The sequence below is a fragment of the Pomacea canaliculata genome, linkage group LG2 (genome assembly GCF_003073045.1).
Source record: "Pomacea canaliculata isolate SZHN2017 linkage group LG2, ASM307304v1, whole genome shotgun sequence".
NCBI lineage: Eukaryota > Metazoa > Mollusca > Gastropoda > Architaenioglossa > Ampullariidae > Pomacea > Pomacea canaliculata.
The window spans coordinates 28,652,031-28,679,317 of record NC_037591.1 but is presented as its reverse complement, the minus strand read 5'-3'; the positions used below and the strand labels follow the sequence as shown (position 1 = coordinate 28,679,317).

General features: G+C 40.2%; 2 protein-coding genes across 3 annotated transcripts; both read right to left on the bottom strand.

Annotated features, from left to right (window-relative positions):
- Positions 1-26: 26 nt before the first annotated feature.
- On the bottom strand, positions 27-7,087 carry LOC112557573 (E3 ubiquitin-protein ligase RGLG4-like). 2 transcript variants are annotated; one of them, XM_025227517.1, is made up of 7 exons: positions 6,566-7,087; positions 5,312-5,518; positions 3,453-3,561; positions 3,063-3,163; positions 2,169-2,285; positions 1,508-1,639; positions 27-1,249 (listed from the first exon to the last, which is right to left on the bottom strand). In XM_025227517.1, exons 2-7 carry the CDS (start codon positions 5,486-5,488, stop codon positions 935-937), a joined length of 951 nt encoding a protein of 316 aa, XP_025083302.1. In that variant the 5' UTR covers positions 5,489-5,518; positions 6,566-7,087; the 3' UTR covers positions 27-934. The 2 variants fall into 2 exon arrangements, with proteins under 2 accessions (XP_025083302.1, XP_025083303.1); XM_025227518.1 differs by lacking the exon at positions 6,566-7,087 and adding an exon at positions 6,129-6,381.
- Positions 7,088-15,990: 8,903 nt separating this feature from the next.
- On the bottom strand, positions 15,991-24,029 carry LOC112557652 (ubiquitin carboxyl-terminal hydrolase 30-like). Its single transcript, XM_025227640.1, has 9 exons — positions 23,814-24,029; positions 23,360-23,521; positions 22,792-22,898; positions 21,501-21,599; positions 21,127-21,330; positions 20,681-20,827; positions 20,034-20,221; positions 18,394-18,574; positions 15,991-17,890 (listed from the first exon to the last, which is right to left on the bottom strand). Exons 1-9 carry the CDS (start codon positions 23,911-23,913, stop codon positions 17,660-17,662), a joined length of 1,419 nt encoding a protein of 472 aa, XP_025083425.1. The 5' UTR covers positions 23,914-24,029; the 3' UTR covers positions 15,991-17,659.
- Positions 24,030-27,287: the final 3,258 nt, after the last annotated feature.

The following is a 27,287-nucleotide window of genomic DNA, read 5'->3' as shown; positions in this document are numbered from 1 at the left end:
AGAGTCAATGCAAGGCATACGCAACATTATAGGGATACAACAATTTACTGAGAAAGTTAGCACATAAATATTAGAATTTCTAATAGAGAACAACACTTTAAAAATAATGTGAAAATACACACACCATGCAACCAACGAAAATTTCTCTTTCCAATGAAACGTATATTATATAGATTAATACTCAGTTAAAAAAAAAAGAGTAAAAGTCTTTTAAAAGAGATCTACAGTACGATATATTCCCTTTCTTCCTGATGCATCATGATATCGAAAAAAGTTTAACGAAGAAGATGGTGTCTACAAGGCAGACAAATTTACAATAGTAAAAAACCTAGAAGAGTTAAATATTAATTTTGGTTATGGATGACAATACATGCACTGCAATAATACAGACTTCATTTAACGCACCTCAATACATGTTTACACATATTAGGTTCCGCATCAATGAATTCAGTGTACCCCGCATTTATGCAAACTTCATTATATTATGTACTCCATTTATGCAGACTTAATCGTTACACAAACTGCACCGTATGCAAACTTCCAAATATATGTTGTATTTATGCTCATAAAGAATGTAAGATATGCGGATGCATAAGTAAAGAACAGAAATAATGATATATTGTAACGAGTGGAAAACACTTAGAAAGTGTCACCACATGATCTCTCTTTTGTGTCGGAAAGAAAGAAATGAAGGTAACTGATACGGTAACGGGATGAACGAGCGGTTTAGGAATTAAAACCGCATCGATCATTAAATCATTTTAAATTCTGTTCAGTGCTTAGTCAAAACGTGCAGTTGAATGTTAAGTCCACTCTGGTGCGTTTTAACCATGCAGCTGTATGAGTGATAGTAAGGCGACCGTCAACTTCATCTCTCAAGCACATTTATATATACTTAGCACGTACAGCATCAACTAACTTCTAAAAGCATCGATCACTCAATCAAATCCAGCAGCCCCAGGCGTCGTATGGCTTTGAACTGGTCAGGAATTTCCATCAAAGCGTGCAACGCGAACGCAGCCTGTGGGTTCTTCGTCTCGTTCACCACGATGTTGAAGTTGACAAACTTGAAGTTGTCGAAGCGGCGTTTGGGCAGCTTTTCGTCGAAGTCTTTCATGGTGTCCCAGGGGCCGTCACCCACGCCGACCATGATGATCGACAGGGGCCAGTTGGAGGCTTCCACGATAGCGTCAGTGGTATCGCGCTCTGCAGTCACTTGCCCATCGGCCACGATGACCAGAATGTGAAACTGAGATATTACAAAACAAGTACATATTAGGCAATAAAAAGGTGTATCCTTTTCAGACCATCAATCTTTTGTTTAGCTTTTGATATGTTTAAACATGCTTCTGGGGATTTATTGCAAAAACAGGAAACAATGAAAGATACATGAACCATTTCTAATTAATTGGAGTTAGCTGCTTTGTGTTTAAATAGTTCTGACAAGAGCAGGTTAAGTAAACAAGATTATGAATAAACAAATAATAACATCAGGTTAAATGCTCACAGATTTATTCTTCTTGACGATGTCGATGGCCTGTCGTATGAGGGGCGCGAAGTTGGTGGGACCACCGAGGCGGACCTTGGGAGTGATCTCGTTGTACAGACGCAGCACTTCCTGAAAACCGTGGCACGGTCCCTGTATAACATATGACCATATCCACATCATGTTTAAAATTTCATTCTCTAATAATGAATAATCCGCCTGCTGGAATAATGTTGCTGCAAAGGCCATTATCAAATAAAGAATCAGAATTCACACTGATACCACACTCTTGAGAGTTTTAGCAATTTACTTTTATCGTGTTTATAGCATCTGAACACAGGGCATGTTAAATCAGCGTTCTATGCCGCCAGATAATGCAGAAACTAAAACTAGACCACGAAGGCCAGCTCTACTCTATTGTATGAACATGAATGCAAGAAAAACTGAGACTACTTCTGTAGCCAAGCATGCACAGGGTTTATGCAGATTTCAGTAACAATATAATGTCTGGCTACTTAGGAACAGCAGTAACAAGAATGCACACACACACCCCTCTACAGCACACGTCTTGTTACTCTGCGTGTAGTTGCTGCCCTTACACACGTAGGCGCGTGCACACACACATAAGAGATGTACACCTAGTGGAAGGTAAAGTAGCGAAGGTATAATGAGCTGTCCGTACCATGTTGCTGAGCGAGAAGACAGAATGATCTCGTGTAAATGTGTCGCCAAAGCCGTAGGTTGGAATAGAGCCATCGTCATCAAACGGTTCCAGGGTTTCACCAAGAATGCAGATCACCTGTTGAAGAATAGAATGAAATGACATTAAAATTCAGGTATTTCAATTATGAGTTGGCTCAACCTTCCTTTGTGAAAAAGGCATGAGCTGCTGGTATGGTATAAACACAACTAATTTAGTCAGTCATTCAACCTATCTCTCATGTTACGGTACAAGATACCTGCGACATTACAATACCATTGTCAGTCTTTTGTTATCATCACACTGGTATTTGTTACTGAATTCAACTGAGGTTTTCTATCTTTTTATATAACTCCCCCACTGTTTCTTCTGATGCCGCTGGGTTTATTGTACTATCGCATCTTCCCTTCAACTCGTTCCTAATTTTCGTTTGTTTGTTTTGTTTTGTTTTTTTTTGTTTGTTTGTTTGTTTGTTTGTTTTTTTTTTGTTTTTGTTTTGAGTTTTTTGTTTTGTTGTTGTTGTTGTTGTTTTTTTCGTCAACCAACAGTTTGTTTCAAGTCGTTTTTATTGCTGATGCTCAAAGTTTAATTTGACGATACTTTAGAGTCAGTCCAAACTTGCTTTTGTAATAACCCTCTCGATCCTGTTTTATGCTCGGTTCGTTTCCTGTTTGGATTTTTAGAGGCTGGACAAGAATATTGTAGTTTAGTTACAAATGAATGCCATGTAGTTAGATAATATTTGTCATAAGTTGTGGCATCAAGGAGCAAAGATTGAAATAGACAAATGGACAGCCGGACTGGAGGCGATATACAGACAGAGAGAGAGAAAGAGAAATAAGAAAACAGAAATTGTGAGGCAGAGGAAAAACTTACCTTTTGGTATGGGTTGAGCTCTGAAGAGTCAATATGATGGAGACATTTTCCACCAAACGTCTTTTTACCCTGCATGTAGTTGCTGCCAGTATAGTCAATACCTATCCCACACACACACACGCGCGCGCGCGCACATTACATATGTCACAAAATATCACTTTTTAAAATACCAGTATATTTTAGTTCTGCCTTCCTTTAGCTTTTCTCTTTCTCTCCACAAATCTGTGGCATTACTACTTTCTGTAATTGATTTCTACGAAATTTATTTTCAAACGTATACTTTATGCGTTAAAAAGTTTTAATGAACGATCAAAATACAGGTAAACTTCAAAGGGACTGATTCAGCACAGATGCTTAGTGAATGTTTTGATGACCGTGACGAGGACTCACCGAAGATGAGGTTGCACGACTCCAGGCCAGCCCTGCGCATGGTGTCGCTGACCTCCTCCAGACTGTTGAACCTGTCTGCGATAGCAGCTACGTCGTCGTCCTTAAAAAGCTGGACGACAGAAGAAACTGTTACAAACTTGTATTCATTGGATGATTCAATGAATGTTTAAACACGGGATACTGACGCAGAATGACAACACAACTCTGAAAAGAAATAATAAATACTCTAGGCTAAAGCCGATGACCTCTCTAGGGTTCTTGGCTAAAGAATGATTCGAATTCCTGCTCGCAGAAGAAAATGAGAGCCAGCCAATCATACATTTCAACGTCGCTATTTTCGTGTCCTTTTGGATACAATACACCTGAGAGAGGTAGGGAATGAGAGGGGAGAGAGATGGGAAAAAGTTATTGTTGGCTTCTTATTCTATCAGCTGGGAGAAATCTGAACACTTCATTTGGATGTCTGCAAGTCGTTAGCATTCCTTTGATTCAAGATATTATATTATATAAGCTACTCCTTATTCTAAGATGGAGGTGGGGGGAAAGAGAGAGCACCTCTGTCAGAATACAATTTTATAATTAAATAATTCTTAAATGCCATGGTACTTAAGCTTTTGAGAATGAAATGTCTCATAAAACTCAGAGAAGTCATAACAAAAAGTGTTCTCGGTCATTTTAAGTTGAGACTACACCTAGCAAAGAAAACTGATGTTCAAATAACTCCTGAAAACAAAGGTTTGAACAAATTTGTCAAAAAAGAAGAAAGAAATGCTTTAGTGAATATTTGCACAGTTCTTAAGAAAAGCTTTCTTAACTGGATACACATTTTTCAAATACGTGCCCAGAAACGGCGACTTCGTAGTGCCCGTCGCAAAAAATAATCTCCCCACCATTGTCACAGTTTCCACAGTATGTGTTGGTTAAGAAGCCAGGACATAGCATTCAACCGATCTGTTGTTCCCTCTTATTCACTGCATGCACCACTCTCAACAAGGTAACGGTGGCAGCTGTTGCAGGCACAAGTGTAGTCTGAGTGTTATATTTAATGAATAGTTTCTGCAGCAGATTATTTATTTTTTTAATTTCAAGTATATTTTTTATTAGTTATCCACATTCTGTATGCAGACTTGAAAAAGGCTTTGACAGCTCTTATCGAATTTGACAGGAATAGGGCTTACTATCCATAAAAAACCATAGGGTTTTCACGCTCTTCCCAGTCCCTATTGGGGCTTTCAGATTCAGATAATGGGGACTTTCAGATCCACAGTTACAATTAGTGGTGGTTTTTTTTTTAAATGGTTCCATTTTCAGACCACTAGGCATATCTTCTTTTTGCATTTAAGAGACATCTTACGTTATTTACAAACATTTTTTCTACGCAATTGAAAGCACTAGAAAAGAAGCTTTCGAAGCAACATACTAATTTAAAATAGCTAGTACTTCCTAGAACTCACAAAGACTCCATGCATTTGATAGTTTTTACACGCTAGTACGAATGTTTTCCAGTCGACAGATTGGAGTGTATTGAGCAAATAAGATAACTGATCGCATAATCAAAGCATTGTCCTACATCACTAACAAACTCTCAAGCAACTGAAGAATCCGCAGCTGCCTGAGATGCAGGAAAGATCAACAGACGCTTGGATGATAAAGATGCATACAGCTGAGGAAAGTGCTTCATCTATATTATAAAGGCGATTTCCCACTAAGGGCAAGATGTGCATGAAAATTGGGTAGGAAACCGAAGTACCCGGAAAAAATCTCCGACTGCCAGAAGACATGCATGCACACGCGAGCGCGCGCTCACACACACAGTCTCTCTATCTCTCATGATGTGTCTGTGACAGACTGTAACAGACCTGGAGGATGCTGTTACCGCTTTCCGTAGTCTGGGCGGCTGAGGATGAAACGAAGTCCTCCACCACCTCCTGACGACTTGTGGCGGCTGCATCAACGACTTTCCTCCGCTTTCGATAACACACCAAAAGGAGAACGACTGCGACTACCGCCGAAATCACAAGAATTTCGGTTTCCATGATTGTGGGGAATCAGCAGCTGCTTCTTTCCTGTAATGATAACGATAGTGATGACGATAATAATGATGAGGAGAAGGAAGGTAACTGTAAATTCTACTTTAAAGTTAAACCTCCTCCTCCTCCTCCTCCTCGATCCTGCCCATCTCCTCCCTTCCTTATAAGAACTTTTACTTTGCTAGAGATTATTATACTCCTGATTTAAGAGGAATACGAAGCTTCTTCGTAGGAAGCTTGTGAAGATAGCTAAGCCAGTATCTGAGCAACGAACAATTTTTCCCCACCACTCTCCAAAACTGTAATTTATGTGCAGCCTACCTCCACTTGTCAGCTATTCATGCAGTGGGTGACCTAGTTCATGTTAGCCGGTGGGCCCTAGGTCTCTTTTGTGCAACAGCCGACAGTAATAAACGGAGACAGAACACATAGTGCTTGTGTTTGTTTTCTGAATAGCAATGTGCTTTTGGTATGTCGTCTACAATAAAAATGTTAACACTGGCCTGCTTATCAGTAATGACATCTCGTGATGGCTCAGATGGTGCTCGTTACTGAAAATTATCTTCATTATCTACATGTATACAGTCTTGAAAAGAGCAAAATATCAGTTTGCAGTCATAATTCGCACATACACCACCCTACTCCCCTCGTTCTGGTCGTGCTTCGAGGATTTGCTGAGGAGCTAGAAGTCCCAACGGAAAATCGAGGAACAGTAGGAGGACTGCGCCATCTCCATGGCTGTCGCCCACGTTTCTGACAGGCCTGATCAGTCCCCGAACTGACCTGACCTGCGGTTCCTTCGTGTCATGTCAGAGCTAGCAACCGTGAAATCCTGTGCTGCCACGTAAAGTGCGATGTCCCATATGCAAAAATCCTTCTTATTGCCCAAGTCCCAGTTTCTAATGTTTGAATACCTGCAAGTTTGGAACGCCCACTCACACCTGCAACATGGTCGAACAGGTGTGGCAAGTACTGAGACTTCCCAGAAATAACATTTGTGTGAGACAGATCCGACAGACCACAAATTATCATAGGCATTTTGTACTCAGAAAAACATCGAACGAGTACAGAGAGGTTACTTACGAGATGTGTATGCGTCCTGCTGTCGTGTCAAGCTGTGACAGTCGTTTTACGACGAGTGACACTGACAGTCAAACGCAGTCCAACGCAGAAAAACGTAGATTGCACAACCGAGCAGTTGTCACTGATTCACTGTCTCAAGCAAAATCCATCGTAAACTCAAAGACAAAGTGCGTAAACAAAGTAAACAAAACCTAACAGGCACGTAACCTGTTCTGTCGTCTGCTCACAGACCGTGACCACAGAGCGTGCGCACTGCAGCCGGATGGAGTAGGATACGTTCAGGAGAGCATCCGTGTGGCCAGGGTCGCCAGGAGTGTTCTATGTCTATGCACGACTCTCACAACTGTTATGCTACGGGATTCAACCGTCGCTGAACGCACCCAGAGTCCACGCATGCTCAGTCCGGACGTTCCGCGGGCGAAGGCTGTTCCACTCGATTTGTCATCGAAGCCATTGCGCGGAGGTCCTGTGCTTGATGAGTATTCAGCTTCAGACTAAGTAACAGCGTGTTTGAACGGATGCTGCTGCTGCTGCAGTCGGAAGCAAGCAGCAGCTGCCACATGTGCTTACAACAATAGTTTTAGCTTCAAACAGTCGGGGAATGCGAACGGCGGCGTAGGTGGTGGTGGTGGTGGGTGTGGTGGACGTACAAGATAAACCAGTCGGGAAAAGCAGTAAATACACCGTTACTCACTAAAATCCGGCACGTTTCCTCAGGCCAGCGTTGGCGTATGTATTGGACTGCCTACAGAAAAATTAACTGATGCAAATGAAAAGATCTGTACTGACTGGTTAGATAAGGTGCTGGAAATGATCTTGATCATCGATGCTGCACCATAGAGTCATACACGCGATGCAAATCCAACTACCATGACAATGTATCTTTACTCATAACTGTGTGTTAAATGTCTGTATGAGTATGTATGCCTGCCCTTGTGAGCAAAAGAAAAATTTCCGTCTTTGGCCTCCTCGACAGACAATAAAGTGTGATTTGATTTGATTTGATTTGATTTCAAGGATATATGAAACACGCGGGATAAGGGCTGGGTTCGTGTTCATATTTGTCTCTGGTGTCCCCTCGCCCCTTGCTCTACACACACTTAATTGTGTCAGGGACATCCCTTGCCACCTACACAGACTTAGGCTACAAAAGCCCCTTACCCTCCAAACTGTGCCAATATTTGTTTTTCACCTCCTGGTCCTTTTCGAATCAAACGAAACAAAACCTTCTTTCTTTTTTCGTTTGCTTCTTTTCCGTCTTGTCTTCCTTCTCGTCCTTGTTATTCCCATGTTGTATTCTGTGCGCACGACCACATGTTGTGGGTGGTGTTCACTTGACAGTCTTGAATCCGAGCTCCACTGCGTGCAGTAAGCGACTGCCCTCGGGTTGTGTTCAGTAAGTGTTCGCCTCCGGGCTGCTTTCCTTTACATGCATTCGTGTACGCACATACAAATTACTTTCATTATTTCTTTATTTCTCTTTTCCCCCTTCACACACACACACATGCACGCACACACACTTTCATCGTTATGAGTGGATGCGAAATGCGTGTCCTCATTTGTGGGTGTGGTTTCGAATATGTTCAACAAAGACCCTTGAATTATACACTATCTTAAATTTTGTAATCGTTAAAAAAGATTATTCTAAATGTCAGAATAATTTTCGACAATTCTTTCGTCCTTTCTTTTTGTTTTGTCTGAAAAGGATACAGATTTGTTACATGTTTTGCGCCTATGAAGAAAAAAAACCCCAAACTACCCGTTATTTGTAAACAATCATGATTGAATTTCGGGGAGCAATATCTTTTTTTCTTATTAAGCTCTGATAATTGTGAATATCATGAAAAATACGCTAGCAATTTGGTGTGTTTGGGTTTCAAGACTGCTTTGTCTTTGACAGCAACATTGATCGCAACCTCCTGTCACAGGTTGCGCTGACTTATAATGGACTCAGCGGCTTGCTTCAACACTCATCACAAAGTTGTGCTTGGGTCGGCTTCGTGTGATGTACGATCAGCGACCTCGGCGGCAGGTCGTGAAGTAGACCTCACAGGTGAGAACTGGGGCGCTCGAGCTTCCCTGGTTATCAAGCCTACAGGCACGGCTTTAGAAACGAAAAATTCCACAAATTGCCGTGGGCGTCCTTTTTTCGTGTCATTCAGTAAATTCAATTCGGCGAGATGGACACCGTCCACTTCCCAAGCAACACGACACAGCTGCTGCTCAGCGTCCCTGACGGCTGCGTGATGCTGGAGACCGCGCCACTCAACAGCACGGGAGACATCGTCAGCGCCGATGTGGAGGAGTGGACCTCACGCATCTTCTGCTCCCTCGCCATCCCCGTCCTCTTCTTCATCGGCGCCCCTGGCAACCTGCTCAGCGTGGCGGTGTTCGCCAAACAGGGCCTAGGCCGCCGGGTCCACCTCTGTCTTTTCCTGCGAGCCCTCGCAGACTTGCTGGTTAACTGCAGCACTTTCTCCATCTACGGTGAAAGATTCTTCTCCTTCTTCACCCATTATAGGCGCTTTAGCGAAGTTTTCGTTTTTGTGATTACTAAAGGGTTAATGGCCTTCTTTGGTTTTTCCTACGTGTCGCTCTGTATATCTGCCATCCTGGCCTTGGAGAGATGTTGGTGCGTCGTTAGTCCACTGCATTCGCACGCGTGCATGAGGACGAAAACGATGGTGTGTTTGTTAGCCTGTTTGTCCCTAGGAATAATCGGTTTGTTTTACCCCACCATCGCCAACTATAAGCTGGTTTGTCTGTACAACCCTGTCTCCAACATCAGGACGATGAGTTTAGTGGATGGTGAGTTTTACTATCAAAACAAAGCCTTCATCGACTTTGTACGAAAATATGTGTTCGGCACGGCTATACCCATGACATGTTTCCCGGTTGTCTTAGTTACGACAGTAGTAACCAGCTTTAGACTGAAGATGGCAGCGAAATGGAGAACGAGCGCAGCTCTGAAAGAAAGCAGCATGCAGCCAGAGATCACTCTCACCAAGATGCTTGTCGGCACGTCGGTGCTTTTCATCGCCTGCTTGACGCCTGCGTGCGTGCGTTGGATCATCAAGATCATCGTGCCTGAGTTTACTTCCGGTGGCAAATACCACAACGCCTTTCTGTCCATCGTAAATCTGGCGGAACTGTGTCTAGTTATAAACTGCACTTTCAACGTTTTTATTTACTATTCGCTAGGAAGTCGATTCAGAGAAACGGTGAAAGAAATGTTCCCCTGTCTGTATGCCCACACAAACCACAAGTAATTTGTTTTAATGTTTATCAAGCGCCTATAACACAAAACGCAAACTATTTGTCTATGACACAAAACAAACAGTCGATATATCAAGTGTATTTATAATTTTAAAAAGAACTCAAGTAAAAAGATAACTGTTGTAGACTAAACCTGTCTCCACATAATGCCATTGTTAATCTGAGGCGACCATTCCTTTCCAGGCTGCAATTTATTATTACGTACAGACATAAATGTTGTATGACATATATTTCTATACATATGAATTTTTACAACGTACATCTATGAAAAAATATACCTGCTTCTTATGATTTAGTTTCCAGTTTAGAGTTTATTTTGATAATAGTGTATTAATTCTGACATATTTTCCTATACGGGTGAATAAAGTAACTTTGAGAACTCTCTCATTCGTTTTGTAGACAACATTTGCCATAAACGGCATGTAATTTGTACTTTCTTTACGAGTGGATTTGTACATCGATTTGTAACCTCAATATTCTTTTTCATGTTAAACATATCGTCTTGAAATGTTTCGAACTGTTTAATTGGTGCTCGCATCAGCACCGCGGCCGAAGAAATGCTAGCATAATAGTAACTGCTTCAGACCAGCAGGAGTATAGCTGATCAGATCTTCAATTGTTCATCACGAAAGAGAACTTTATAGACTTTAAAAGGGCTTTTGACAAAGTCTGGCACGTTGGTCTTTGGCATGTGATGCGAAAATTCGACATTGTAGAGGGACAGAGGGTCCCGTCCAAGTCATCGAAGAGTTATATAAGAGCTAAACAAGCGCAGTACTGCTGGATAACCAAACTGAGATTTCTTTCACTCTACAGTAGAGTCCTATAGCAAGTGCTGCTCAACATCTTTCTGGAGAACCCCTTCCCCCCACGACTACTACACTTTCATCTCCATCGGGGGAAGGCCGATTGGCAATCTGCCTTTGCATAGATCGATCTTATATCAGGCACTAACAACTGTAATACCTTACCAACTGAGAGACTGTTAGAACGCAAACGAAATGGAGACCAGCACTGATAACAACGCTGATACTTACATGAACAAAGTACGGCTCGAAGAGGTAAGTAACTTTAAGTACTTGGGAGCTGCCTTCTCTAAAGGCAGCTCAGAGACAGATGTCCACATCAGGATCGCAACAGCACCATTGGCTAGGCTGACAGGGTCTGGTGCAGCCATGATATCAGGTTTACTACGAAGTACTGTACAGTACCAATCCTGCTTTACGGATGTCAAACATAGACTGCTTGTGGACAGCAAGTGCCTGAGGAGGCTGCTTACGTACTTACAGGGCCCACAAGACGATGACTTTGTCCAAAACATGGTCGCCACAGTCGAAGAACACCAGGAACCCTACTTGCAAGTCAAGCTACATAAGCTGGTCTGGTCAGGCCATGTGACCCGACACTTTGTCGAAGACTGTCTTTCAAGGTACGTTGGAGGGTGGTCGACGCCGTGGTGGTCAGAGAAAGAACTGGCTTATGTATTACTGGTCGTCTTGTGCAGGATCTGCTCACTATCACCCAAGACAGGCATCAATGGCGGGCCTTGTAAGCTGCCGTGTCTATGTGCTCCCGCAACCTAGCAACAGGTACCAGTCAAGGGATGAATGACTGGTTGAATTGATGTTACATGCTCTTAATTCAGTTGTAAGACCTTTTTTAAAGATCCCCTTTTGTCAAGAAATTTATGGATTTATAATTATTTTTTTATTACTTGTGCTCTCCTATTCTATAACGGGTTCTTAAGTGACGTTCATTTTTTATAGTTTTCATTATGTGTCGTTACATTTTTAAAACTCTCTAGACTATAGAGTGCTGCGTGATTAAGAAAAAAAAGTTTTTGAGTTCTTTCTGGATCTTACAGCTGTGAAAGTTCCCTGACTTTCGAACTAGTCAGATTTCTCACTGTTGGCCTAAATGAACAAAAATGTATAATGTGTATGTATAAGCAATAACAGAGAAACCATGTGTTTTCTCGTTACTTATACTAATAGTATATATACTTCTTATTGTTATATCTCAGGTTGCAGTAAAAAGCAGTTACATTTTCAGTCGATGAGTATGAAAACTCTTCTAAAAGATACCCTACCGTATACAGGAAATCCAAGATAGATATTACCTGGAGAAGCAGTTGGCAATGAACTGTTCTGCAAACTTAGTTGTTTATTTAGATGTGACAGATGTCCTACCTTATAAACAGTTATTTGATTGTAAACTAGTTTTTGGATCGCTCTGTTTGAAAACAGTTTTGCATGAAAGTGTTTCTCGCTACTACGCTCATCTCCAAGTTCTGCCGTTCCTGATGCTACTGACTGAACTACTACACACTACGGAGGCTACTATAAAACCGTTACTACTATTGATACACCTCCATATGACACCAGTGTACATTACTTTTCCCACACTAGTTTATTACTACAGTTTGTTTAGACCTGTACACGGGCACAGAAAAATTTGAACGATTTTTTTTTTTTTTGGTCTTTTCTTTAGATGGCTTTTCATCAGTCGAGAAGATGCCGTACCAGGCCGGTAAACGATTTTCTTAATTGGACATGATGAAAATTTGGCTGCTGTGAACATTTACAAGGCGATTATATAACAAATTTGCCATTCATATTCAGATGTTGGACTCTTTGTGCTAAAAAAGCCCAAAACTATAGTGAATGTATATTGTTATTGTTTGTGACGTAATAAAGCCGATTCTCTCCACCAACTGTCTCCTCTTGTTCATATACATTTCACTGAAAACTAAAGAAAATGGAATTTGCTGGAACGTAAGACCATTAAAAACTGAAGAAGCAGTAAATTGAAACACGCTAAAGTCACGTGATATTTCCTCATGGAGACGTATCCTCCGTAGTTTCTTGGTTGTTTATCCCTAAGCGACAGGTGCATGGTGATGGTTTCTCTCAAGATCGCTTCCCGACCAAACATTTCGCGATGTTTAAAGGGCGAAAATCGCTGGAAATAGAACATAAAGTATCACAAAACATATTCCGGTGGTATTTTATAACGAAGAGACACGAGAAATATTAATGTTTTTCGTTTAATCAATACATGTATAGGAGAATAATTTTCTCCTGTATAGGAGAATAATTTTCTTCTGCTTTCCTAGTGGCAGGTCAGACTGCCGATGTTTGAAGGCTTATATCTTGAAATCAAGCATAATTATGTACTCATATTTTGGGAATTATTATTTTAAAATAAAACAACACGATCATGAAGAAAAAAGTGTTGCACTCGTGTTGCCCTTTAAATAAACACGATAACAATGACATGGCTAATGAGTTGTCTGTTGTCTGCGAAGTAGAATGATAGCAGCGGTGAGTGCACGCTGTCGACTAATTACGACAATGCAGCTTCATGATTTTGTCTTACTGATTAGTTTAAAGTCACTTTAAACTCACTTTAGTGGTGAATTTTTGAAAGCGTTTGTATATAATAGTTGTACTCTCCAAACCGCCATCAATGTAATTTTGCTCTGTTTGGTTTCCAGTTCCACAAAATTATTTCGCACTGATCAAATTCACTTCAAACGAAACTTTCACAATGTAAAAAGCTGGTAACATTTTAACCAACACCAGAAAGAATGGAAAATTGAAATATTTGAATTCTGCTATCTTTTCCACTTTGCTTTTGTCTCGACTCTCTTTATAAACTACTTGTTTCTCTCTCTGTAATTTGCAACATGCTCTGTAAAATGCAGTTTTCAACATGCCCTACCCTTCTTGTTTTTCCCTTTTTGTTCCTGCAGTTTGCAGAACGCTCTACACACTACACAACTCTAGCACCGTCCCACGTTCATCTTATGATTGAAATAACGATTCTTGTTTTTAAAAAAAGCTCGTCGCCTTTTTTTTTACAGCCATCCTATCTCTCTAATCCTCTTCGTGCATCAGGTTGCACATTAGGCCTCAACCAGTCCGCCGCCGGCTGAAACCCGCTCTAGGTGACCCCATGTCCAGCCCTTTCCTTTCCACTGTTCTTCTCTTACAACCCTCCTAGTAGCTTTTAAATCATTAATACAATAAAACGCTAAAATCCACCCAAATCGGATTATTATTTAGAGGGGTCGCAGAAGGGACACCAGCCAGTCTACTTGCATTTCCACGAACCATGCCTGCAAAACACCTACAAAAGCCAATCGTTGAAACAACGCTCTTAAAACCCACATTGTAATGCTTTTTTTTCCATTTTCGCTTTCACTTGGTCACACTTATCTGCGATTGTTATGCTTGACTGACGATTTATAAGAGAACTAACTCTCCAGGTAAGAGCAATGTCCCGTGATCTTGCGTAGCTCAAGTAGGCGGACAAACAGACCGCTGTATAACTTGTTTATCAAGGGTCGCCATGATATAGCCCTAGTTGCTGGCACGGAATTAAACACAAACAAATTATCAAGGGTCATGTCAGCAGTGACAATGAATCCCAGATTCCTGTCGGATGACATAAAGGCGATGTTAAATTCGTCCACCTTGACGTACTTGTTCAGACTGACGAGCGAAGGTTGATTTCTTCTTCTCGAGCAAATGAGTATTTCGGTTTCAACATCGTTGAGTTTAAGTTTGTACCATAAGTGGTGACTAAATTTGTTCGAAATCTGCGTGACTTTGTTGATAATAGTTGACGTATTTTGTCATCGGAGACCTACTCGTCTTTTGGGCCTGGATGGATTTGACTTCCGGTGTGGGACGATATGGTCCACAGACTTCTATGGTTTTGACCGGTTACTCAATGAACAAGAAGTCTTTTTCAAGATGTACTCACGAACTTGCATTACCGTGATGTACTTCATTATTTTTCAACGCGCAACTTTTGCAAAAAGTAGTAGTCAACTGTCAGTCGTAAGTCGGGTTGTAACCGTAATAGAAATGACGTTCATATAAATACATTCGTAAAACTGGTTGAGTCGTTCCTAAGAGGGGCTCGTAGTTGGAAATGTCTTAAATAAAGTGATTTTAATCTATACTAGTCTTCACTAATGTTTGCAGACGACACCACAATACACACACCACCACCAACAGATTGAGCCACTTGCTTCCCTCCAACAGCTGAGCGCTGACGAGCTTCAGGCTTGGACCGATTCAAACCACATGTCATTCAACCCCCAGAAAACTGAAGTCATGCTTCTAACAACCAGACAAAAAAGACAAAACCTAGCCACCACATTTCCGAGCATCCATATCGGCGCTCAATCAATAATGGAAGTACAGTTCCACAAACTCATGGGTGTTACCAGTGACAATAACTTATTGTGGTCCCAACACATCTCAACCACAAGCAAAAGCATCTCCAAGAAAGTCTATCAGCTGTCAAGAATTAAACATTTCCTAGACCTCCACACAAGAAAACTCTTCTATACCACGCACATTCAGTCAATCATCACCTCCACCCTCTGGGACTCGGCTACTGGAGCTTCCATCAAACCTCTAGCAACTGTTCAGAGGTGAGCAATCAAAGCCGTCCTGCTAAAACCGAAAATAGACCCGAATGATTTTACCTCTCTGGGCGTCCTTCCTCTAAAAGACAGACAAATTGAATAAATGCATTTTCATGAACAAAATACTGATGGGTAAAGTATCGCCAAGACTCTCTCTACTATTTTCCTCCAATCACACTAGAACCTCTCCAAAACTTAACATTCCCATTCCTAGACTAGACCTTTTTAAACCAAGTCTGAAATACTCAGGGAGCGTGCTGTGGAATAGCCTCCCTCTCCATCTTAAGCAATGGAACTTCCTGAACTGCTTTCGACGCCATCTATCTAAATACTTTCAAAACATATAGATTATAGATTATAAAGGGCGAAGGCTTAATGGAAAAAAAGCACTTTCCTGCTTATTTTACCTCTTGTAAATAAAGAAGTGTCACTGTCATTGTCATTGACTAACACAGCCGATCCCAAAGAATTTCCCAGCACAATGAAGCAAAATGTGACTGGCGATCAATTAACAGACTCTCCTTCCAAAGCAGTCTTGTCATGAGTACTTGCTCTTTTTTTATGACTAATTTGTTCAATAATACGCATGAATAATAATTGTACCATACGTTCTTTCCCCCAATTTTCTGTTGCAGAAGCTCATGATAAATAGGTAATTCTAAGCCCCTTAATATGCTGTAGCATCACCACAAAATGCAAGAAATAGAAAGTTTTCTTACAGCATTTATGTTTTCTTTTTCCATCAAGCTTTGCAAAATGCAAGGCAACAAGATCAGGACACATCATGCACAGCAGCAGGCAGTAACAGGTAACAATCAATTAAACATGGCAGTTTTGAAGCAAATTTTGTTATGACCTTAACAACATGAATAGTGCTCTCTCTTTCTCAGTCCATCTCTATCACTCTCACAGGCACACACATTAAGCCAATACTTGCATGTTGTGTTTTGACACACACTTTTTGATAAAATCATCAAAACACTAACCAATGTGATCTCAATCTAAAATGAATGCACAAAATATCATCAACACATGAAACTTAACCCTTATATGTTACAATGGGAGAATCATAAAGAAATTTGGAGTCGTCACACGGGCAAATGTCACCACAATATCACAAAATTTTGCTAACAATTTTCAGACCAACTACATCCACCATGGTCAGAAATTAAAGTGAGGCATTCAGAAGTGCATGGCTCAAACCCATCCCATTCAACCCCAAATAAGACCACAGCAACATCCACAGCAATCTTCATGCCAAATTTCACCCAACTATAATGACACAATCTTCAAAGTCCACACAAAGTCCCCCACACCACCACTCAGCAAAAATAAATATTGGTTGGAGACCATGAATTTCAAAGCATTCCTACAGACTATCAATGATTCCAAACATCTAAACACACCTGAAAACGAAAATATCAGAAAGGAAGCAAACATTTCCACGCACTCAGCCAAATATGTTGAAACATTAGATGGCTGTATTATTCTATCACAATGCATCTTTGCTTGCAAAACTATATGTCTGCATCATATTTTTTCATACAAGCTCCCACAATGTCTCCTTAAAGGTGCAAGAATGTCTGCATATGGATGTGCAAATGCACATGTATACACACATGTGGTCACAAATGAGCAAGCAAACAGAACAAAGCTCAACTGTTGTTATGACAAACATCAAAGTTACTAGAAAACTGAAGTGTGTCAGTTCAGAAAATTTTATCACATGATCAACAAGGACAAAAAGAAAACAAAACTGGACTAGCAACATGAAATACTTGCTGACAAAAGAATAAATGCAAAAATTATGTCCATTTTAAATTTTTCATCTACACATTTTCATTATAGTGATAGGCATCTTGAAGTATATTACACACAACATATTGTTATAACCTACTTTTATTTGATCAGAATAAACAATTTTGGCACAGAGTATTTCTTCACGATGGATGCTTTATTTCTTGATAAAACAGTGGATTTCAAATATTCATGTTGCTTACTTTCCCTGCTGTAAGAGTGCTTAAGAACCCTCACAGCCAAAATATATATATTGATGTAGCATCCACTTCATGAACCATATGCTGTTTTAAGATATGGTAAGCTGGGCAAAATGGATGCAAGTACTATGAAAGTATTTTCATCTTCTACAGCATATGCCTTCCAAGATATTTCTGCAATTTTGTTTAGAACTGATTTCCACACAAATAGGATTTTCAAATTATAAAAAATATATTAATAATAAAAATACTGAAGGAGAGAAATCAAAATCCTCTGGTCAAAATAAAAAATGGCAGTTCAGTGGTCAATACTTCTAATTACAAATCTTCTCCAGGCTATTTATGGAGAAAATTCTATTTAAAGAAGAACTGTTTCCTCTATACTCTTTCATAAAACAGCATATAAGCCTGGGAAGACAAAACCTGAGAGATGGACACCTTTTCAACTGTGCAGTCTGAAGCATACCACCAACTCTCTGACATCTGGGGTTGCTGGATCTGATGAGTGCTGCTCATGGGACCCCGTCGGTATGTTACAAAGTGTCCTGACATGACGTCCCCAAAATGTGACACTACAGCAGTCAAACGATAGCAGTAGGTGCTGGCAGTCTGTAAAAATATAATGGTATGAATGTAGCTGTATGTGATAAACTACACATTAGTAATATTAACAGGAAATATTTTATGAGTCTAGGAAGGATCCCTAGCTTTGAAGACTTATGGTTAGTGCACTGAACTATAGAAAAGCAAGGACACCAGATAAAGCTTTGCATCAAGACTACCAATGCCAATACGACAATGTTACTTTCTCTTTTTTAATGTCAGATGTTACTAAGCACAGAGAGAAAAATACAACAGCTACATTTTTGTGTGCTGTTAGTGAGAAATATTTATATGTAATGGAACCTCTGGGAGACTGCCTCCTAATCACAGCACCCAAAGATTCAACCTTAATGCTTATTTATATTAATACTTTTCTGTATTTCAATTTATAATTTAAATTACTTCTGAACTTCCTCCTACATTCACTCATAATTATGTCTTTTGAATCTTGAATGGCATTTTCTACATGTAACCAGCAGTTTCATGCTAGAGAAATCTGTGCCACAAACCTCTAATGATGAACCAGTACAAATGGCACTAATGTCCAATGGGGAGGTGGGACTGTTGTGATTGACATCAGCCATGGAGGGAGGAATAGTAAGTGATGCTGGCATCTGCAGAAAGAGACCATTGCGCGCTGTGGAAGCATCAAAGTTCAAAGTCCTCAGCAAGTTGACCGGAGCACTAGTCCTGCACACAATATGCATCCAATGAAAAAAATAAAAAACTTAAAAGGCACTTCTTCATTATCAAAATTTCAGATTTTTAAAGATAGCACACATTGATAAGCTTTGTAAAAAGTGTGCAAGTTGTGCATGGTTAGTTTATTCCTTGCTACTCCTCAAGGATCATAGGGCCACAAAAATTCCCCGGTGGACCTGGTTTGGGCAGCCCCCTTCATGTGGTTCCGATGTCCTTTGCCTCGCTCTCTACTGTTCTTTTCCAAGTCTGCTTTGGTCTGCCAACTCTCCTCTTCCCCTGAGGATTCCAGTCAAGTGCCTTCTTGGCAATGGTGTCAGCTGTTTTGCGCACGGTGTGTCCTATCCAGCCCCATTTGCGCTTTTGGAGGTCTTGGCTAGTGGCATTCTGGTTGGTTCTTTTCCACAGGCTGCTGTTGGAGATCTTTTCAGGCCATTTATTCCCAGAATATGGCATTGGCATTGGTTGGTAAAGATCTGGAGCTTTTTGTTGATGGTGTTTGTCACTCTCCAGGTTTCAGAACCATACAGTAGGACTGCCTTCACACTGGTGTTAAAGATGTAGGTCTTACTGCGGAAGGATAATGCTCGGGAGTTCCAAATGGGCCATAGGCTGTTGAAAGCATGCCCGGCCTTGTTGATGAGGCTTTTGATGTCATCGTCAACTCCACCGTCCTTGTGGACAATGCTTCCCAGATACATGAAGCAGTCTATTTCCAGGATGTTCTCTCCTTGAAGTTGGAATGGGAGTTCATGCTTGTTGTTGATTCTCATCACTTTGGTCTTTTTTCTGTTGACCTTTAAGCCAGTCTTTCGGCTTCCTCTGCTAGCTTACTCAGTTTGGTTGATGCATGTTGTTGCCCATGAGATAGCATGATCCCTCACCAATTGTTGCACTGAGAGAGGTCTCCTTTCTTCGGTAAATTGACCAGATGGCCTAGTTTCCAGTCTGTTGATACTATCTCTTGTTACCAAATCTTGTGTAGAAGGGGCTGTAAAAGCATTGCTGTTGTGTCTGGGTCTGCCTTTAATGCTTCTGGGGATATGCCATCCAGGCCTGCTGCTTTGCCACCTTTCATGCTTTTGATAGCTTTGATGATTTCTGTCTTAGTAGGAGGGCTGGTGTTGATGTGAAGTTGTCCAATGTTGCTGGTGGTATGCCAGGTAAAGATGTTAAATGAGGTTGATTCAGGGTCTCTTTGAAGTGTTCCATCTAGCAGTCTCTTTGTCCTGCGTCGTTTGTTATGGTCTTGCCATCTTTGTCTTTCATTGACTTGTTTGGGTTAATGTTCCTGCCTGAGAGTTTGTGTTATTTTGTATAGTCGCTTCATGTTTCCCTTGCGAACAACTGTTATATGGGCATGGTTGGTATGTTTTAATTTTGTTATATTATTATTACTTCAATTCACATGTAGAAAAATAAAATTATTATGAACACACTCTCAGGTTACCTATATATGCTTGGGACATTTCCCCCACACAATCCTGATTTTGTGAAGTCTTGTGCACCAGATTTTGTGAAAAGATATGGGTCCATAAACAGAGTCTCAGGAAATGTCACATGATCCTGCCTCTTGATAGGCATGCCAGAAGAGTTTATTTGAAGGCGTTGTATGTGCAGACATAAGCACTGAGGCACCTGAAGAAGAAAGCATGTTCTGTTTTAAATGACAGACTTTCACAAAAGAACCAACTATTACAAATCACACACCATCACAGTAAGCCTTTACCGGTTTTGACATGCCACAATAAAGCTGCAAAGACTATCCTCTCTAATTGAGAAAGGAGACAAAAATGACAACACAAAACACAAAAGATGATCAGAAAAGATTCCAACCACAACATTCCTGTACCTAGCAAACGACAAATAGACATCCTTGGCACCTGCCTTTCATGTATCCTTTTCCCCCACAAAGGACCAAGTAGGTCAAAGAAATAACTGTGCCTGTCAATGCATGGATTTTTGAACAACTGAGACCCTTATTTCATTTAAATGATACATATTAATACATAAGTGAAACTGGATGAATATATGACTGCATTTCTATTACATGAAGATTTGACAGTGAAAGGAACAATCAAAACACTTCAGTCAAACCTTGCCAATAGTCAGGATGCGCTGAATGGATGGTTTGGTGGTCTCTTTGTTAGCTGACTGTCGTTTGGCACAATGTGGGCAGTTGGCATTTTCAATCACTTCTGGCTTTACATACTGATACAGCAAGCTCTCCAGACTTAAACCAGTCTGTAGGAATAAAGAGTCCACCACAATTTTACTCTCCTATGCAAAAATACAAAATTATCCTATTCTCATACACGTAATATTTTGTAAATGAAAGATATATTATGATTATGATACAAAGATATATTATGATTTTTTTTCAGTCAAAATTCATTCTCAAAAAAAGCAATTATTAGCAATGTTTATTATTCCCTTACATAATGCTTCTTTAACATTACTTTTCCTGTATTAAATATCATTTTTCTTTTGGATACCTTATGCTGTTTAGGTCTACAGGAAAAAAGAAGATAACCAATTTATACCCAGCAGGATATCTGTGGCAATGTCAAGGAGAGGCTGTCAAAGAGGTCATATTTGACAGGGCAGCGATGCCCACAGCGAAGGCACTTTGCCTGTGAAGCTAAAAGACCATGAAGTGGTGAATTTTGACGTCCTGGCAACACTGGTAAAAGGCCTGTGCTGCGTGTACGAGCACTGGCCTGTGGCTGATACTTATTCTTGGAGTCCTAAATGAATGAGAACAATCTCTCAAAAGGCATTTTAAATATGGAAGACAAAACTTTAAACCAAAGTGGCTTATATATATATCAATGAGTCAGTATTTATGAATTAACCTTTAAATTCTGTTACCAGATTTGGAGAGAATTATTGTCACCTCTAAAATTTGTTTTCTTACCTGAAGACCTTTGACATCAAAGAGTGACAAAACAGTTGGAAAGCGGGAGGTCTCTTCATCCAAGGTCTCTGACATGGCATGCATCAACTCATGACAGTCCTGCAAATAAAATAACATTAGGCTACACATGCAAAAAAAAAAGTTTCTCCATGGTGAAACTTAGTTCACATGACATCCAACAGTTAAGACCAGCAAAGTTTCCCTTGCTCTGTTAACAGCCAGCATGGTCAGAGTGGTGGAGATATGAAGCTTGGCCAGTTAACCAATCGGTATGTAGACCACAGGGATGTCGATTTTTAAGGACAGCACTAGGCTGCCCAAGCAGGAAATCAGCCAAAGTAATTATCAACCAGAGTGGCCAGTACTGGACTAAGGAAAGTGTCAGGAAATGGCAGCCTAGCTATCTTGAATGGGCAGAAATCCCACTTTTTTAAACTGCTGGGTAGCAAGTAGAAGTCCACCTTGTAAAGATGTAAAAATTATTTTTTCTATTTTTAAGTTTAGGCAGGTGGAGTGACTTCTCTTGTAAAATCCGAACAGGACTGTGGACAGGTCTGTCGACTGAATTGCGATGGATAGACTGTGCCACAATAATTATGCAAACTGTGAACTATGAATTGTGAAACAAAATATACACATGATACCTCAGTGGAAACACCCCACAGTCACAATATCTAGTGTAAGTTGAAAAGATAAGTTTGAGATATAATCATTACACATTTGCTGATTTAGTTATATTTCTGTATACATGTATGTGTCTTACTACCATTGTCTCTTTTACTTTAATTATATTTTTGTTCTTTCTTTGAAATTGTTTTGGTTGTGTGGATATGAAGGAGTGTGTAATTGTAAAGATGCATGTAAACAGTCCATAGCGCAAAAGGTCTGTAACCACACACAAGTAAATATCCAAGTGAATCCTTTGGAGTTCACTTGAACATGTATCCAATGTAGATGAGTATATAAGTCACAACTGTAAAGAGTTTATGTACATATAATCATCATGGCAGCACTTCATTTCTGATGACAGACTCTAACAGATACTAGCTAGTAAAGCAAACTACATGATACAATAATAAAACAGTCCTGAAGCTTTTTAATTATGCTTCTGTAATTATTACATATAATACGTTGAGTTACCTGCAAGGTAGGTTTCTTTGAACTTACCTTTAGCTTTGCTTTATCCTTTTTATTAGAAATAAGTATGATATCAATCAGGTTCATCTGCCTTTTGATTTTCTTTTTAACTCAAAACACATTATGATAGATGAAATAAGCAATGGTCAACAACCTGCTGTCCAGGGGAAATCACCCATCCTCGTCTCTCCAGGGCATGGAGGACAACACCAGGGCTATAGACATCCACTTGAGGATCTACATCAGATGAATTGTTTAGCACTGTAACACACACACACATGCACCAGTATCAAAAGAAATCTGAAATGATAGTTTTAGTAGTTACCCAAACAAGCTTTATACCAAGGCCAGTAAAAAGATCTGCATGGGTTGATGAGAAACCACCTTGGATGGAACAGTTGAGGTAGGGGCAAAGCCATAGAAAGTAGTATAACATAACTTTTTATAATTAGCGTGAGCATGAACTGGTTCATCTTCCATATGGATTTCACTGCAGTTAAAAATAGAATTCAAGTAAAGGCCTTTTCCCCCACTTTGCAGCAGTTTCAACACTCAAAGTCTTTCCCAATCCCTCCTACCCACAAAATGTAGAATTTCTCTCTCTCCCCCTCCTATCTTTTCTGTACATTACAATACAAAATGTATAGTTTTTTAATGTAAAGACATGCTGTATCATAATCATGTTTATAAACGCCCTCTTTACCAGAAAAATCTGTGCTTACCTTTAAGCACCTTAAGAACAGCTGATGTCAAAGAACCCATGGCCTGATGCTGCACAGTACACTGACTATTAAGCCAGCGCAACAATGATGGACAAGATGCCCATGACTGTAGAATGACATTGAGGAAGCAGGTGTTGCCAAAGTTATGCAGGCCTGGAAATCCTTTTGTATAAACAAATTAATAACAGACATTAAAATGTTGGAACACTGAATGCTCTTTGATTGTGTGTGTAAAATACCTAAATCTATATTTTTAAAAAAATTTAATCTGAAAATACAGTTCGCATTAAAGTGAATATCCCTGAGGAATATATTATTATCTACTAGAAATTATTTTCACAACGACATAATTTAAATCGTTAGCCAAATAAAAGGCATTTTTGATGGTACTTTCGAAAATTATTATTCTTCAGCGCGTTGTCCGACGTTTAACAGTATCTGGATCATTGCGAACCTTTCTTTCGACGCGACTTTGACGGTCCCCAGAACACATAAACTGCAGCAAGAATGGCAGCAGTAGCTCCTCCTATAAATGTCCACTGTTTATAAAACATGATGTAATTGTCTACTTCAGCTAAAGATGATAGACGTGCTTCATAAATCTAACAGCCAAGGTAACCAACAGATGGAATTAGATTTCAGGATCAGGCATCATTCCCATTTCCGGAAAGATAACTCTATGTTAATGTAGTTGAAAAGAAGTAACGGGGGATAAACCCACAGACTGTGAATAAACCTGTCAAGTAGTCTTTTATTCAGAAATGATTATATACCTGTCATGCTAATAATATTCTCGTTCTTAACAATTTTTTTTTAATCTGAGTCACGTGCATGCGGAAAACACTAAATTGCATGTCTGTGTTTGTTTCATCATGGACGTGGGATATTCGTGGTTTCATTTAAAGATACGCAGTTCTCTGCGTGTTTTTAGATGTCCATTGTTACATGAATATATTGAATGATTGTTATTAATAAGTGAGAATTCATAAAGAGCAATATCTGAGCCAAAGGTGGACTCATTGCGCTGAAACAAGGTCACGAAATAGTCACGAAGAACTTTGCGAACATTCGCTGCGTTCCGGCAGTAAAGGGTGATCACTGCAGATTTAACGGTAACGACACCAGAGCATAATGGCTAGTGACATCTGGAGAACAATGAAAGGATATTGAAAAATCTAGAAAATATGAAGAAATGTTGTCATAGGACACTGCAAAAAAGCACCTCTTCCGTAAACAACCTTTCCCACAATGCTAGTCCTTTTTAGCATCCTTCCATTTGCAATATCATATGTTACTCCCAGCTCTTGTTCTTGTTATTTGGTTCCTCATTGTGTTTTCTGTATTTGATTTTATATTCCGGTTAGTACGGTTGTTTATTCTTTTATACCTCTTACGTTATTTGCTTTCCTGTCCCTCGTATGCTGTCCATGTTTCGTTCTTGTTCTTAAGAGCATATATATACTCCTTAGGAGTACAAGAAAAGTGAGTATATATATGCGCTTTACAAACTTTGCATTTATTATTATTAAAAGGGATTATCGTCACTTCAGTTTATTCACTCAAGTTCAAGGTCACTGCCAAAGAGAGTGAAGCAAGGGTGGAGTGCACAATGTGCACTTCAAAAAAACATTACAGACCAGCTGCAAACCAGAAGCGGAAGGAAACGCAGCAGAACCACATGTAAATATGCAAGTTATAAGCGTTGGTCTCGACAGACAGACAGACAGCAATCATAGACGTTATACCGTCAATGCAGCAATCCACCTATACACCTGGTGAAAGGAACTTGACAAGTGTTATTGTGCAATGTGCTTATATCACAGAATTAAGGCTTTGTATTAACTGTTTAGAGCAGTGGTTCTCAAAGTGTGGTCCGTGGACATAAGTCAGGTGGTCCGCGGCTAACAGTCGTCACATGTCAGTAAAGTGATGTTTAAAGTGATGCATTCCTCGCATTAACATTTTAATTACAAAGAACGAGGTACGTAGTTTTATGTCAGCTTATTACCATACTACTGTCACAGAAGGACATTTAGTTTTGAATTGTAATGAAACAAGGGCGGCAATTAAATTTGAAATTCATAGTACAGAGTAATTTTTAGGCCTTGGTGGTCCGCCATATTTTTTACTTAAGTAAAGTGCTCCACGAAATACTTTGAGAACCATTGGTTTAGAGCAGCGAAAAAAAAATGTAGTCTGGCGGGAAACGCACAACAAACACAAGTATTGAGAGCTTTTCTATATCCAACGCACAGAACAGCAGGCAGTCACCTAGCTGTAGTTGAGTATGCATTTTCCTGATTGATCTTATTCTCCAGTATAAAACCACCATATGTGCTGTAAGTTCTCATGACACTTCCCCATTCCATCCCCCACCCCCGAAAAAAAGTATCCCTGTCCACCTTTGACAAACAATCTCTCGACGTCTTTTTACCCATAGTTTGAAAATTCCCTGCCAATGCTTTTTAGACATGCATCCTTAGAGAACTACACAAAAAGTGTAATAAAAAATAATGCTGACGAGCTCCTGATGGGGCGTAGGCTGTTGAAAGCATGCCAGGCCTTGTTGATGCGGTTTTTGATGTCATCGTCCGCTCCACCATCCTTGTTGACAATGCTTCCCAGGTACACAAAGCAATCTGTTTCCACGATGTTCTCTCCTTGAAGTTGGGTTGGGAGTTCCTGCTTGTCGATTCTCAATTATTAAGGGAGAGTAAACTGTAAATGATACAGTCACCCTTGTGGGCGATCTTTTATTTCAATGGCTAGCTCATCGTAGCCGACAGAAATAGAAATCCTGTCAAACTTGGTGTAGATTTCCACGTTTTCCAGACTTTCAGCCGCCGCCTAACACACAGACAAGCACGCACATCGCCACACCCAATTATTTATAAAATTTAAGAAGACGATTCCTCGATGCGACCGGAATTATGAATAAAAATGTAATAAACCTTCCACGAAGCACGTTAAAAAAAATTTCATCATGCTTGAGACTGGCCGAATTCTTGTCCCGCCTCGAAGTCACATTCGCCAGTCGAGTGCATTAAAGGGCGATTCTAGTAGTTTCGCCCATCCTGCCGACCATTCAGCCCCTTTACTACGCGCTGCTCACCTCCGCCTCTTAGTGGACACTCGCAAATTTTCAATTTTGCTTGAACGAAATCATTTTATAAATAAAATTTTTGCGACAGAACATACCCAACAGATGCAAATGACAACGTAGAACTGAGTATCGAAAAGTCAGGCTTATCAGGCCTTTCTACATATGATAGATACATTTTTTCTGTATCAGTAAGCAGAGTCCAAGCCTCGTAAAGCAGGAAAGGTTCTGCAAGTGATCTGTGCTTTACCAAATCCTTTCCTCCTTGCCATTACTGCTGGCGTTGTTGCAGTCCTGGTGCAGATGTCTGCCGTACAGTTCTCATTTCCAAGAGCTCCCAAGAGTTATTTTCCTTATCCAGCTGTACTGTCTGCTAATGAAGACTTCTGCTTTCAAACTTATGTCACAAACCTGCTAATCTTTTTTTTTAAAAAATCAATCACGTGGGAATGGAATGTGAAAAGGTGGACGGATAGAGTTATTTGCGCGGGAGTGCATGGTTTCTTGGTTTCTGTGATGTAACGGCGTCATTGAGTCGAAGCTCTGCTGGTATAAACAGCTTGACTGAATGTAAATTATTAATTAATTAATTTTTAAAACTGAGATCTTTGTTGGGGTTTTCTATCTAGTCCGAAAGTAATTGTCGTGTCAATGTTTCCATAGGCATTAATCACGTGCACCAGTTTGTTAATAAAGTCTTGCAGTATGCTGTTACTGCCTGCCATCAGGTCAATGTCGTATGCAAGCGCAGATTACATTTGAGCCGTCTGGATGGACAGGGAGATGAGGACGTGGTCGTGAAGGAATTCTCGCAACAACAAAAAACGC

Bases quoted from the DNA above. Each gene is read 5' to 3' on its own strand.
- LOC112557573 (XM_025227517.1), bottom strand. From the start codon at position 5,488: ATGGAAACCGAAATTCTTGTGATTTCGGCGGTAGTCGCAGTCGTTCTC. The intron at 3,164-3,452 runs GTGAGTCCTCGT...TGTGTGGGATAG, and splicing joins GTCGTGCAACCTCATCTTCG to GTATTGACTATACTGGCAGC. The intron at 1,250-1,507 runs GTGAGCATTTAA...GTAATATCTCAG, and splicing joins TCGTCAAGAAGAATAAATCT to TTTCACATTCTGGTCATCGT.
- LOC112557652 (XM_025227640.1), bottom strand. From the start codon at position 23,913: ATGTTTTATAAACAGTGGACATTTATAGGAGGAGCTACTGCTGCCATT. The intron at 22,899-23,359 runs GTAAGCACAGAT...TGTGTGTTACAG, and splicing joins TGTTCTTAAGGTGCTTAAAG to TGCTAAACAATTCATCTGAT. The intron at 21,600-22,791 runs GTTGTTGACCAT...TTTTATTTGCAG, and splicing joins TGATTTCCCCTGGACAGCAG to GACTGTCATGAGTTGATGCA.